The 14,161-nt window shown below is 47.2% G+C and overlaps 1 protein-coding gene across 6 annotated transcripts; it reads left to right on the forward strand.

Annotated features, from left to right (window-relative positions):
* The first annotated feature begins 43 nt into the window (after positions 1-43).
* SMIM7 (small integral membrane protein 7) lies at positions 44-13,067 on the forward strand. Of its 6 annotated transcripts, XM_060415378.1 has the most exons (7): positions 44-112; positions 195-236; positions 722-774; positions 4,977-5,067; positions 9,657-9,834; positions 11,796-11,851; positions 11,979-13,067. In XM_060415378.1, exons 1-6 carry the CDS (start codon positions 87-89, stop codon positions 11,832-11,834), a joined length of 429 nt encoding a protein of 142 aa, XP_060271361.1. In that variant the 5' UTR covers positions 44-86; the 3' UTR covers positions 11,835-11,851; positions 11,979-13,067. The 6 variants fall into 6 exon arrangements, with proteins under 6 accessions (XP_060271361.1, XP_060271363.1, XP_004008493.3 ...); XM_060415380.1 differs by lacking the exon at positions 9,657-9,834; XM_060415379.1 differs by lacking the exons at positions 44-112; positions 195-236 and adding an exon at positions 371-622.
* The last annotated feature ends 1,094 nt before the right edge of the window (positions 13,068-14,161 follow it).

Raw genomic sequence — 14,161 nt, forward strand, 5'->3', positions numbered from 1 at the left:
GCTTCCAGATTGGTTGGTTCATGTGTCTCTCCCCTCCCTCCCCGAGGTTTCCGCTTCCTGTTCTGACGGACGCGCCTGCCGTAACGATGATCGGGGACATCCTGCTGTTTGGGTAATTAGGGGGACCAGAGGATGGGACGTGAGGGCCCTGTACGGTGGGGGGCGGTCTAAGTAACCGTATTCTTCCTCTGCAGGACGTTGCTGATGAACGCCGGTGCGGTACTCAACTTTAAGCTGTGAGTAGGCCGCGTTGGACCGTGGCTCCATCCGCGGGAACTGTAGCCCCGCCCCTGCGAGCGTGAGCCTGCCCTACGACCCCGGCCCCGCCCCCAAGTCCAGGACTCTAGTTCCGCCTCCATTCCGGTCCGTCCTTCTCCAATCCTCTGCGCCACCGCAACTTGAAATCCAGACTCTCAGTTCCCCCAGTATCCCTCTGCTCGGACCCATGAGAGCCCATCCCCCGAGAATCTCTTAGCCCTAACGTGTATCCTCAGCCCCACATCTGGCACCCTCGGACCACCGCCTCCATCCCGTCGATGGCTGTAGTCATAGCTATGATTTGCGGGACAAGTGGTGGTCCAGGGAGGATCACTGAGCTGCTCGAAGTCACAGCAAACCAGCGGTAGGGCTAGAACTCTCCTCTGAGCTGGGGATCAGGGCCTGGAGACCAGGTGATGTGTTTGTCCTATTGAAAGTGGACGCTGTCTGCTTCTCTTTGTAGGAAAAAGAAGGACACGCAGGGCTTTGGGGAGGAGTCGAGGGAGCCCAGCACAGGTAAGGCCTCCTTTCAGGACTCTGAAATTGGTACATTTCGGAGAGGACAGTTTTTTCTCATCAGTTTTAAGTGTGTGTGGTGAGGGTGGCCGGAGTTTGTGCTGTTCCTTCTCCCCACCTTCGTCATCCACTTGTTTCTCTTACCAGGCCTCCTTGCATAGGTCAGCACTCATATCACTTTTTACAATTATAATTTTCTTCTGTGTGTGCTATCATCTGGCTAGTATCTACTTCTCACACTTGGTCTTAAGCTCCAGAAAAGAGGCTCCAGCTTGTTTTGGCTTCCTTGTGTCCTTGAAGTTCCAACATTCCAGTGTGAATGAATGAATATCCTCACAAATAGGTATTTTCTTCAGAATGCTGTTGTTATTGTTCAGTCGTTCAGCTGTGTTCAGCTCTTTGCAACCTCATGAACCAGAACCCTCACAGGGCCCCCACAGGCTTCTCTTTTCATGGGATTCTCCAGGCAAGAATATTGGAGTGGGTTCAGAATGCTGTAGACCTGTTTAATTTTCAATTAGATTAATTTAATTTTCAATTAGATTAGCTTTCAAATAAGCCAGAAGGTGTCATATAAAAATTCACATGTAAATCAGAACATTCTACAACTTGGAGTTCAAGAGACCTTTTGGCATCTGTTGAATGGGAGCTGAGAAGCAGAACCCCATCGAAGTGGGGCCTGTGGACTCTAGCTTATCCCAGCCTCCGCCCCCTTTATAGCATTTTACCCGCCTGGCCTCTGGTGGCTCTTGAATATATACTTGCAGCTAAATTGACTCATGCAACTATTTGGAGTCTAATGGGACCTGTACCTGACTATTACACCCATTCATCCCTTCATTCACCTAGCATTGATTGAGCTCCTGTTATATACTAGCTACTGTGCTGGATGCTGGGAGCACAGCAGGGAACAAGACAGAGGTAATTCCTGCCTCTGGGTTGTAGTCACACAGAGTGGGACAAACAGTCCCTCAACAAAGAACAGACAGTAAAGGAGAAGATGTAGGCTAGCAATGGGGTTGCTGCTTCAGCTTCCTTGTATGGAGGGAAGGCCCTCTGAGGAGGCGGCGTTGTAGCCAAGCTCATGGGTGTCATGAGGGAGCATTGCATGGGGACAGCAGGAACCCTGAGGAGCTGTGAATCGGAACAGACCGTCTGACAGCTCTCCTTTATCGGGGGCTGGCCTGGTGGTGGCTGCCTTGTTAGGTGCTTCCTACAGGTATTTCATTCCACCTCTGTTTCTAAAAGGTAAGGAGCATTTTCCTGTGTTAGGAAACTGAGGAATGAGGAAACTGAGGCTCAGAAATGGAGCTCAACTTTTTGGTGGCCACCGAGCAAATCAGTGACAGCATGAGGATTTGAGCCTGGGTGTTTCTGTCTCCAGAGATTGTCCTCTCAGTCACTAGACCATTCATCTGTCAGTCATTCACACATGCGTGCATTCGTTTAGCACTTGTGTGCGCTGCTTACCCACTATGTGTAAGGCACTATTCTAGCTTGGAGGTGGCAGGGGCACTGATGACAAGGATGGTCAGAACAGTGACTTTCCTCTGACTGGGGGCTTCTTGCAAGGCTCCTTCAAGCTAGGACTCTGTGTGGGCTGGTACCCCTGCAGAGAATGCTCCTCCCTGTCCATCGTCTGCTTGATTGACCCCTAATATCATAGTGACTTCATTTACCGAGAGCATCCTATATAATGGGCACTGGGCAGCAGACTTCCCAGTCCCCCATCATCCCTGTTTACACCAGAAGAAACTGGGGCACACATAGGCCCAAGTCACCTGCGCGGAAGGACAGTAAACTTCAGCCCATATGTAACATCCGAGCTTATGCACTTAATCAGTGAGACTTCTGACCCCACCCCACTCCTGACGCCCGCCAGGTTGGGTACCCCGTTATAGCTCCCACGGCACTCACAGTGAATTATCAGTTATGTGGTTACTTGTTTAGTATTTGTACTCCCTGTGAGCTCCTTGGGGCGGGGATACCTGTCTCATTCCTCCCTGTACACCCCAGACTAGTGGCCTTTAATCAGCCTTTGTTGAGAGGGAGAGAGGCCATTTTTGTGATCTGGGCTCAGAGAAGGGCCTCACCAAGCAGTGCCTTGCAGACATCCTGGGGATGGACCTGTCTCTGACGTTTGTAGTCCATGCTGGGCCAACGCTATGGAGGGTGTGTTATATGTCACTAACCCCGTAACTTGGACAACACTGTTGTTTAGTCACTCACTTGGGTCCGACTCTTTGCAACCCCATGGACTGCAACCCACCAGGCTCCTCTGTTCATGGGATTTTCCAGGCAAGGATACTGGAGTGAGTTGCCATGCCCTCCTCCAGGGGATCTTCCCCACCCAGGGATCAAACCTACGTCTCCTGCGGCTCCTGCATTGCAGGTAGGTTCTTTACCACTGAGCCACCAGGGAATCCCCTTTGGACAGTGCTGGACTTGTCTAAACTATGTTGAGCAAGACCTTGTGCTGCTTCTGTGCTTGGATGGTGCAGCAGCGCCAAGTGGCCATCAACGTTGGGTTGCTCTGGAAGTTTCTGAGCTCCTACCTGGCATTCCATACTTCCCGGACAGCCCTGGTCTATGGATGGCACTTGGGGTGCCACCCTTGTAGAGCACCTCGTCTGGATGCCTCATCTCATTCTGGAGGCCTTAAGAGGCTGGGCACTCAACTCAAAACCCCAGAGGAAGGTTCTGGAACCCAGGTCTCTGGAATCTTCTTTTCCCCTAATATTTATGGTTTGTAGTTGTATCAGATCTTAGTTGTGGCACGCAAGATCTTCCTTGTGACATGTGGGATCTTTCGTTGTGGTGCACAGGCTTCTTTTGTCTGGTGTGTGGGCTCAGTAGTTGCAGCTCACGGCCTTAGTTGCCCTGAGGCATGTGGGATCTTCTTGCCCCAACCAGGGATCTAAGCTGCATCTCCTGTATTGGAAGGCAGATTCTTAATCCTTGGACCGCCAGGGAAGTCCCTCTGGAGTCTTCATGTACCAAATTCCCTCTCCTTGGAGTGGTTTCTTTTCCTTGGCATCAGTGTGTACTAGAGTAAGTCATCACCAAAGCAAAGCTCTTGTTTACATGCCTGAGTTACTAGGCTTTTTCAGTTGTAAGGGGTTTCCTTGGTGGCTCATATAGTAAAGAATCCGTCTACAATGCAGGAGACCAGGCTTCAGTCCCTGGGTCGGGAAGATCCCCTGGACAAGCGACTGGCTACCCACTCCAGTATTCTTGCCTAGCGAATTCTATGGAGAGAGGAGCCTGGCAGGCTACAGTCCATGGAGTCAGAAACAGTTGGACATGACTGAGCAACTAACACCATCACTTCAGTTGTAAATCCTGGAAACCAGCTCAAAATGTGTAAAGCGAATGGAAACATCCAAGGGTAGCATGATCTTCAGACACATGTGGGTTCAGAGCTTAAAACAGACCTGTAGCATGTGGCCCTCCCCAGCTCTTCTTCCTCCTGGGTTGGCTTTACTCTCAGGCTGGCTTGTGTTAGTAAAGAAGACCCTCGACGCACATTTTTTCTGTGGAGGGCCAGGTCATAAATAGTTCAGGCTTTGTGGGCCATCAGTCTCTGGTGCAACAGTTCACCTCTGTGATTTGGAAACTGCCATGGACAATATGTAAATGAATAGGCATGGCTATATTTTAATAAAGTTTTATTTACAGACATTAAAATTTGAATTTCATGTAATTTCGTGTGTCTCACTAAAAGCTTTGTTGTTGTTGTTTTTTAATCATTAAAAAAAAATTTTATTCACTCATGGGCTATACAGAAGTAAGTAGCAGAGGCCAGTTTTGGCCTGTGGACCAGCCATGGTTTTCCAACCCCTGCCTTAGAGAGTTGGGCTTCCATCTTCACAGCCCAGCAACCCTGGCAGAAAGCAGGTGCCTCTTTCCCAGTAGTTGGGGCCACAGTCGCAGGGCCAGCTCTCACTGGACAGATTTGGGTCATGTGCTCTTCCCTGAGCTACTCAGAGGCTGGGGGCTTGGTCCTCTCTGGGGGTTGGTCATTGGCAGCTATAGCCTGAGTGCTCAGGGTTGGGGAACAGAGGTGGCCCAAAGGACAAGCCATGCTGTTGCTGGGATACGGGGGCAGGGGGTGTGGGGCGGGCAGGGGCCACAGAAGCACACTGCAGTGCTGAAAACAGAAGTGTTAGCCCTGCTTGTGAAAATGCTTTCTGACTTCCCAGGTGACAACATCCGGGAGTTCCTGCTGAGCCTCAGATACTTTCGAATCTTCATCGCGCTGTGGAACGTTTTCATGATGTTCTGCATGATCGTGTAAGTCCAGCCCGCCTGTCTCCTCCGTCATTATTGCTCTCAGTGTCGTTCCCTAGAATGATCCTCCTGATGGTCGTTCTCTGTCCGCCCAGTCTGCACTTTTGTGTCATGATTTCTGCTTTCAAAGTAACTCTCTATGCTCGAGAGGAAACAGGGGTCTACAGGAGTTAAACTATGTCCCTGCAGTCCAGGCTGAAGCTTTGATTAGAACATGGCGTTCTCCAAGTCCTGGCTGTGCCCGGGGCCTTGGCGGGAGCTGTCAAGAGATGCCTTCCCTGGAGCCTGTGGCTCCGTCACCTCTTGCCAGCTCTGTTGTGCTTAGCCTATGCTTGGCGTTAGCCAAAGTGGAAACTATGGCTTGAGACCAGTGTGCTGCTGGGTTTTGCTCCCACCCTGCTGGAAGCCAGCAGAAGTGTATTCAGAAATTATTTCTGGCTTTTATGCCTATTTATATTTATATTTTTCTCATTAGGTGAAAAATACCCGGTTGGATTGGTTTTCCTTTCAGTGTCAGGGTCATAATTCCAGTGCTGCTGTTAATGAATTATGACACTCAGGGGAAGCAGACTCAGGGGGAAAGAAACAAGAGCATCAGGGGTTCTGGGGCATGCTGGGCCCATCCCTGTGTCCTTTCTCTAAAGAGGAAGAGAATGAAAAGTTGGCTGTCTTGAGTCATTGAGATGCTGAATTTGGGGTTGCTGGGTGGTCCTTGTGTCAACCAAGTAGCTGTTTAAGGGAATGATTCTAGGATGTAGGAGGTCAGGTGAGCAGGGGTTTCTGTGCCACTAGAAAGTATTTTAGAGCCCGGAAAGAGGACTGTAAAGTATGCCTGACAAGTATTAATTGCTCACTTATGTCTTGACTCTCTGCAGTCCCATGGACTGTAGCCTGCTAGGTTCCTCTGTCCATGGAATTCTCCAGATAAGAACACTGGAGTGAGTTGCAATGCACTTTTCCAGGGGATCTTCCTGACCCAAGGATCAAATCCGGGTCTCCTGCATTGCAGGCAGATTCTCTAGTGTCTGAGCCACCAGAGAAGCCCAAAAATAGGGGCCTAGAAAGGCCCCTTTGGGGAGTTTGGATGAGGCCTACCTAGGTACAAAGAGGGCTCATGAAGAGATCAAGGAATTTGCAGGAGTGTAGGAAGTATAACTAAGTCCTCACAGAAAGTAGAAGTGTTGGGGAGCTCCTCCTTCATTCATTTATTAGTATTTATTCACAAGTGTCTGTCGAGGGCTGTGCTCCAGGATTACAGTTGAGACCGAAACAGCCACAGTCCCTGCCTTCAGTGAATGCACTGGTCGCTCATACGGTTAAGAATCTGCCTGCAATGCAGGAGATCCAGGTTCAAACTGTGGATCAGGAAGATCCACTGGAGAAGGAAATGGCTACCCACTCCAGTATTCATGCTGGAAAATCCCGCAGATGGAGGAGCCTGGCGGGCTACAGCCCGTGGGGTCACAAAGAGTCAGACACAACTGAGCGACTAACATTTTTCTGTCAGTGAATGCACAGAATAACAGGGCATAGCAAGAAAATAGGAAAAAAATCAATTGCAAGGTGGAGAATTGAAGGGGGAGGCTCCCAGTTTAGGATGGTCAGGGAGAGGCTAAGAAGATGCCATTGAAATCAAGACCTAAAGATCGAGAGGAAATCTGCCTTTTACAGAGCTGGAGAGAGGCATAGTAGTGCCAGCAGTAGCATGTGCAAAGGTTCTGGGGCAGAGGAGAACTCATTATGTTCTCATCATTTTCTCTGCCCATCGGCTTCATCATCCTTTCTTACCTGACCAGCTTTCTTCACTACTTGTCTGCTGGCTTGTGGCCATCAGGATGGTAGCCTCAGGCTTCGTAACCTCTCGGCTCAGCCCAAGGCTAGCTTAGCCAGTAGCCTAGGATCCTGATTTTGATTGTGACTTTTTATAGCTCCCTGACCTAAGCCAACTCTTTCAGCCTATGCTCTTGAGTGAGGGAAGCTTTTCTCCAGAAAGGGCTCTGTCAGGGAGGCAGCGACCGACTCTTTCAGGCTGTTAAAAAGTGGAAATCACCTAAATCTCCAAGAATAGGAGAAGAGTCAGGTAGCTCAAAAGATACTCATATGACCAATGGTGATGACATCGTCACTGATAACACGTCTACACAGAATTTTTTTTTCTTCTTTTTTTCTTTTTGGCCATGCTGCATGGTTTGTGGAATCTTAGTTCCCCAACCAAGAATAGAACCTGGGCCCTCGGCAGTGAGAGTGTAGAGTCCTAACCACTGGACCGTCAGGGAATTCTGCCTCCCCACTCCCACCCACACGCACACCCAGGAAAATGTTTAGAAAGTAAAAAGGTGGGCTATCACCTGCAGGTACACTCTGGCGTCACACTCTGGTGTTGTGACTCGCACACAGTAACACTGACTGAATGCTGAATGAGTGAGCGAGGGAAGTGACTGCCCGTGCGGAATCTGGAGGGTCTAGTCCAGCCTGTCCACTGAGGCAGCCGTGCTGTGACTGCTGAGGAAGGCAGCGGGTCCAAGGGGATGGTTCACTATTCTGTACGCTCACTTTTGTAATTGTTGGAGCTGAGCTCAGTTGGAAATTTTTAAAAAGTCCTAAAAAGCTTGAATCAACCCTGAATTTTCATTGGAAGGACTGATGCTGAAGCTGAAGCTCCAATACTTTGGCCACCTAATGCACAAAGTTGGCTTCTTGGAAAAGACCCTGATGTTGGCAAAGACTGAGAGCAGGAGGAGAAGGGGGCGACAGGATGAGATGGTTGGATGGCATCGTCAACTCAATGGACATGCTGCTGCTGCTGCTCCTGCGTCGCTTCAGTTGTGTCTGACTCTGTGCGATCCCAGAGACGGCAGCCCACCAGGCTCCCCCGTCCCTGGGATTCTCCAGGCAAGAACACTGGAGTAGGTTGCCATTTCCTTCTCCCATGCATGAAAGTGAAAAGTGAAAGTGAAGTCGCTCAGTCGTGTTCGACTCCTAGCGACCCCATGGACCGCAGTCTACCAGACTCCTCCGCCCATGGGATTTTCCAGGCAAGAGTACTGGAGTGGGGTGCCATCGCCTTCTCCTAATGGACATGAGTTTGTGCTAACTCCAGGAGATGGTGAAGGTCAGGGAAACCTGACGTGCTACAGTCCATGGGGTCACAAAGAGTCAGACATGGCATAGTGACTGCACAACAGCAACGAAAAGCTTGAAATATAGGGAGAAATGGAGAAGACAATGGCAGCCCACTCCAGTACTCTTGCCTGGAAAACCCCATGGGTGGAGGAGCCTGGTGGGCTGCAGTCCCTGAGGTCACAAAGAGTCAGACACGACTGAGCAACTTCACTTCACTTCACTTCACAGGGAGAAAGGTGTCTGAATGTTTAGAGACCAAGGGCACTGATACCTGCAACTTTGAAACATATCCAAAATTATGTAGATGGGTAATTGGGTGGATAAACGGATGGATACATGGTAAAGTGAAGCGTTAATTACAGAACGTAGGTCGTGTGTTTGTGGGTGTTTGCTGAACTGTCCTTTTAACTCTTCTTTATGTTGAAATATTCGTAAAAAATTATGGGCAGGGGAAGATAGGGAGAAAAGGAAAGTGTCAAGATTTTAAGTAAGAAGTGGAAGTCAGTCTTCACAGTTGAGTATTTTGTAGTATTTTCGTATGGTTGTGCACCTGTCACCTCTAGTCCCAGGATGTTTTCATCCACCGCAAGGGAAACCCACTACCCATTGAGCAGATCCCTCCCGTCCCTCCCTTTCCCGCCCTTAGGCAGCCACTGACCTCCTCCCTGTCCCTGCTGGATTCGCCTGTTGTCATGTTCCACGCTGATGGCGTCACGTGTGGCTTTTGGTGTCTGGCTGCCTTCGTTCAGCAGAACGTCGTCTGCGTTCTTCCATGGTGTAGTGTGTGTCACTGTTTCGTTTCTTTCTGTGACTGAATAATAGTCCATTGTATTGATAGGCCGCAGTTTGCGCGTCGGTTGGTGGCTATTTGAGATGTTCCCACTTTTCGGCTATTTTGAAGGATGCTGATACAAACGTTTGTGTACAAGTGTTTATGTAGACTTAAGTTTTCAGATCTCTGGTATATACCCAGGAGTGGAATTGCTGGGTCATATGGTAACTATATTTATCCTTTTGAGGGACCGCCAGACTCTTTCAAAGTGGCTCAGCAATTTACATTCCCACTAGCAGTGTCTGACGGTTCCAATTTCTGCACGACCTTGCTGATGCTTGTTATTGTCAATCTTTTTGATTATAGCCTTCCTAATGGATGTGAAGGTTGATTTACATTTCCCTGACAGTTAATGACATTGAACTATTGGCCGTTTGTATATCTTCTTTGGTGAAATGTCTGTTTGGATCTTTTGCCAGTTTTTAGTTGGATTATTACTAAAGTTGTAATTGGAGGGGTTCTTTTTAAGTTCTGGATACCAGTCCCTTATCAGGCAAATGATTTGAAAGTATTTCCTCCCATTTGGTGGATTGTCTTTTCAGTTTCTTGATGGTGTCATCTGAAGCGCAAAATTCTACAAATTTGATGAAATCCAGTATGTCTGTTTCTTTTATCGCTTGTACTTTCTGTGTTATAGCCTCAAAGTCATTGCCTCATCCAAGGCTTCCCTGGTGGCTCAGACGGTGGTTCAGACGACAAAGAGTCCACCTTTAATGCAAGATACCTGGTTCGATCCCTGGGTCAGGAAGATTCCCCTGGAGAAGGGAATGGCACCCTACTCCATTATTCTTGCCAGGAGAATTCCATGGACAGAGGTGGGTCAGAGGAGCCTACAGTCCGTGGGTCGCAGAGAGTCAGATACGACTTTCACTTCAGTTTTCAACCTAAGGTCACAAGGACTTTCACCTAAAAGTTTCTTGTAAACGTTGTATAGTTTTAATAATTGGGTCTGCGATCCATTTTGAGTTAACTTTTGTGTATGATGTGAAGTAGGGATCCAGCTTCTTTCGTTTGTATGTGGTGTGACTTAATTGTCCCTGCCCCATCTGTTGTTAGTTTTTCAAATAACCGTTTTTATCTTGGAAAGAGTTAGGTTTATAGAAATGTTGCAGAGATAATACAGAGAATTCCCTTATACTATTAATTGACAGCACAAGGGTTAGGGGAGTCGACTGTCCTCGTAGTTGAAAATCCAAGTGTAACTTTATAGTTGGCCCTCCATATCCGCAGTCCTGCATCCACAGATTCAGCCAACCTTGGATCGTGTAGTACTGCAGTGTTTCAGTTCAGTTCAGTCGCTCAGTCGTGTCCGACTCTTTGCGACCCCATGAATCGCAGCACGCCAGGCCTCCCTGTCCATCACCAACTTCTGGAGTTGACTCAGACTCCGTGATGCCATCCAGCCATCTCATCCTTGGTCGTCCCCTTCTCCTCCTGCCCCCAATCCCTCCCAGCGTCAGAGTCTTTTCCAGTGAGTCAACTCTTCGCATGAGGTGTCCAAAGTACTGGAGCTTCAGCTTGAGCATCATTCCTTCCAAAAGAAATCCCAGGGTTGATCTCCTTCAGAATGGACTGGTTGGATCTCCTTGCAGTCCAAGGGACTCTCAAGAGTCTTCTCCAACACCACACTTCAAAAGCATCAATTCTTTGGTGCTCAGCCTTCTTCACAGTCCAACTCTCACATCCATACATGACCACAGGAAAAACCATAGCCTTGACTAGATGGACCTTTGTTGGCAAAGTAATGTCGCTGCTTTTTAATAAGCTGTCTAGATTGGTCATAACTTTTCTTCCAAGGAGTAAGCGTCTTTTAATTTCATGGCTGCAGTCACCATCCGCAGTGATTTTGGAGCCCCCCAAAATAAAGTCAGCCACTGTTTCCACTGTTTCCCCATCTATTTCCCATGAAGTGATGGCACCAGATGCCATGATCTTCGTTTTCTGAATGTTGAGCTTTAAGCCAACTTTTTTGCTCTCCTCTTTCACTTTCATCAAGAGGCTCTTTAGCTCCTCTTCACTTTCTGCCATAAGGGTGGTGTCATCTGCATATCTGAGGTTATTGATATTTCTCCCGGCAATCTTGATTCCAGCTTATGCTTCTTCCAGTCCAGCGTTTCTCATGATGTGCTGTGCATAGAAGTTAAATAAGCAGGGTGACAATATACAGCCTTGACGTACTCCTTTTCCTATTACTGTTGAAAAAAATCCAGTTAACCAAACCTTAGATCCTGTAGTACTGTGGAATTTACTATTGAAAAAAAAGACAAAATCCACGTATAAGTAGTCTGGTACACGTTCCAACCTGTGTTGTTCAAGAGTCAACTGTGTATATTTTTAACAACTCTGTAGTTTTCCCCTGTAGGCCTGTATCATAACCTGTATACCCATTCCCAAACTTCATGAACATTGATCCAGTTTCTAGGCCTCTCTTGTTCCAGATTTTTTCAGTTAGCAGTTCTCTAATAATTGTTTACTCAAAGGTCTTTTTCATTTATGAAAGTCACCACTGACTTGCCGTGATAGAGCATGGGCTAAAATAAGACGTAGATACTTTTTAGAAGAGTTACTTTTTTTAACGTGTACAGTTGAGTGTTAAGTGTGTTTACGTTGTTGTGTAATAGAGTTACTTGTAAACTCAGAAAATGATGCAAAATAATCTTAGTAATAGAATGTGTCTGACTCTTTGCGGTCCCATGGACTGTAGCCCACTGGGCTCCTCTGTCCATGGAATTTTCCAAGCAAGAGTACTGAAGTGGGTTGCTATTTCTTACTCCAGGGGATCTTCCTAACCCAGGGATTGAACCTGCCTCTCTGAGTCTCTTCCATTGGCAGGTGGGTTCTTTACTACTGGTGCCACCTGGGAAGCCCATAGTAATGGTAACCAGAAAATATTTCCTGACAGCATTTTCAAGGCTACAGCTTCCCATCCTCATGGAGGTTTGCCCTCTAACTTTTCCAGGCTGTTTGGTTCCTGAGCTCCAGACGCAGAACCGAGAACACTCCTTCTGAGTCTCTCTTCCTCCGTTCCTGACGACTTCGAGAATGTTTCTGACCGGAAACCGAGTGACCTTCCCAGAAAGTCCAAGCTTGTGGTGGGTGGAAAAAATGTTCGCCAAGATGCACACGGTTTCCCAGCCACATCGCTGTTTTCTTTTCAAAGATATTTTCACTTTGATCGCTGCCTTGAAATGCTGTCTACTTAAGGAGTCTGAGGAGAGTGTATGTAAAGGGCTGGGATAATGTTGCATTCCCCAAAGATAAAAGAACCTGTTTAATCAGAGCAGAATCTCTCTTCTACCAGGCTTTCCCTGGAAACCCGTTTCTGTGTCTTTCTTGGTTTATTTTTAACGACCATCCTTTTTTGGTTCGAGTGACACGGACTTGTAAAAATCTTTCTTACCCAGGGATCTGAAGCAGAAAGGCTGGCGTTTTGGTTTGATGCAGCCTCTTACTGCACTGTGTTTGTGATGACTGAGCAAGTCCATTGTTGCTGGGTCAGTGTCCAGATTCCTTTCCCATCACAGTGGGCTGTGCTCGGCCACACGGTGCCACTAAGGTTGCCCCAGGACTTTGAGGGTGAAGTATTACGGATTCCCATGGAAGAGAGGTGCAGAGCAGTTGGCAGGGTGAATGGGGGTTTTAAGAAAAACTTTGCCTTGCCTGGAAGCCCTCTATTAAAGTAACTTTTGGGGACCATTAATTGTAGAGTCTTTAGAATGAGAGTGATTTATGTGGTGGTACTGGGATCCAGTTCTGAAAGCTTGGGTTTGGGGGTCTGCTTTTTAAGTGGATGATTTCAAGATTGACAAACAATAACCCTCATTTGAGGACATACAGCATTTTGCACAGAAGCTTCTTTGAATCCGAGTCTGAATTTTATCACCAGTGTGGCCGTCTGGTGGTCAGCACCTGGATCCTGCAGGTGTTTGATTTATTTGTTGTGATGTGTGGAATCCAAGCTTGTAGGTAACCTGGTGGGAGGAAAAAATAAATATGAAGGCTTTTAGAACTAAGTAGGATTGAAAATAAAGCTCATTTCTAAAAAGGGCCTTTTGTTTATACATTTTTTTAACCAAGAAGTTGACTTTCTTATTTTACTCATTATTTTTTTGTTACTGTCATTGGGTTGTTTAAAAATTATTTTATTGAAGTAGAGTTGATTTAAGATGTTGTGTTAATTTCTACTATAGAAGTTGACTTTCAGTTTGAGTTGTTGCAGGCTACACTGTGGGGAACACCTAGGGTTTGTTTTATTATGGAGGCTTTCAAAAAGTTAGAGAAGAAGCATCGTTAGATATTCCTTTTCAGATTTTGTTCAGTATATGTTGGGCACGAATTGGGCAATTAAGATTTTGATGGGCTGCACCTGGAAGAATAGAAGGAGCGAGAGAGAATGGAGGGCTTTTACTAGGCGAGGTTCACAATCACTTATCTTGTTGCTCAGCTAATTCGTTCTGTTGGGTTGGCCAAAAGTTTCTTTCAGGTTTCTCCATAATATCTTACAAACCCAGACAAACCTTTTGGCCATCCCAATACTTCATTGCTTCTGTCATTTATTCCCTGATCAAATCCAGGCTGAGCATCGTCCCATGGTTTGTAAGTTGCGGGGAACGGGGCTGCTGAATTGAGCTTCACCCAGGCTGGTATTCTCGTCAGCAGGAACAGACGTGCCAAGATCTTGGCTGGTCAGTCCTCAAGCCATATGAATGGTGCGAGGAAACCTCTCTGCCTTATTCAGACCCAATGCTGAGGTTTCAATGAAGCGAGGCATTTGTGCATCGTGGAGATGAATCGAACTCAGAGAAGAGAATGCTGTCATCGAGATTTTGCTTCAATAGTTGTATTTTTCTCTGGAGAACTATCATCTCATTGTTCAGTTCTTATAAGCAATGGAGCTTTGGGGGACGCACATCAAAGGCTGTTATACATTTTTAAAGTGGCAGCTCGTGGATGTGTATCTTTAGGAAGCTTTTCAGGAACCCACATTGGCACCAAAGGTTACCTGAGTTTGAGTTTATGGTGCGTAGGATCCTACAGCATGCAAGTGCTGGTATTCTGAGTCTAAAGATGTGGGTTCAAATCCAATCTCTGTGTCTTGCTAACGGGGCCTTGACCGATTGCTTCTTCCATGGAAGCTTCCCT

The sequence above is a fragment of the Ovis aries genome, chromosome 5 (genome assembly GCF_016772045.2).
Source record: "Ovis aries strain OAR_USU_Benz2616 breed Rambouillet chromosome 5, ARS-UI_Ramb_v3.0, whole genome shotgun sequence".
NCBI lineage: Eukaryota > Metazoa > Chordata > Mammalia > Artiodactyla > Bovidae > Ovis > Ovis aries.

Coding starts and splice junctions, on each gene's coding strand:
- SMIM7 (XM_060415379.1), top strand. CDS start 537: ATGGCTGTAGTCATAGCTATGATTTGCGGGACAAGTGGTGGTCCAGGG. Junction 775..4,976: donor GTCGAGGGAGCCCAGCACAG/GTAAGGCCTCCT, acceptor CTGACTTCCCAG/GTGACAACATCCGGGAGTTC. Junction 9,835..11,795: donor GGAGAATTCCATGGACAGAG/GTGGGTCAGAGG, acceptor TTCTTACTCCAG/GGGATCTTCCTAACCCAGGG.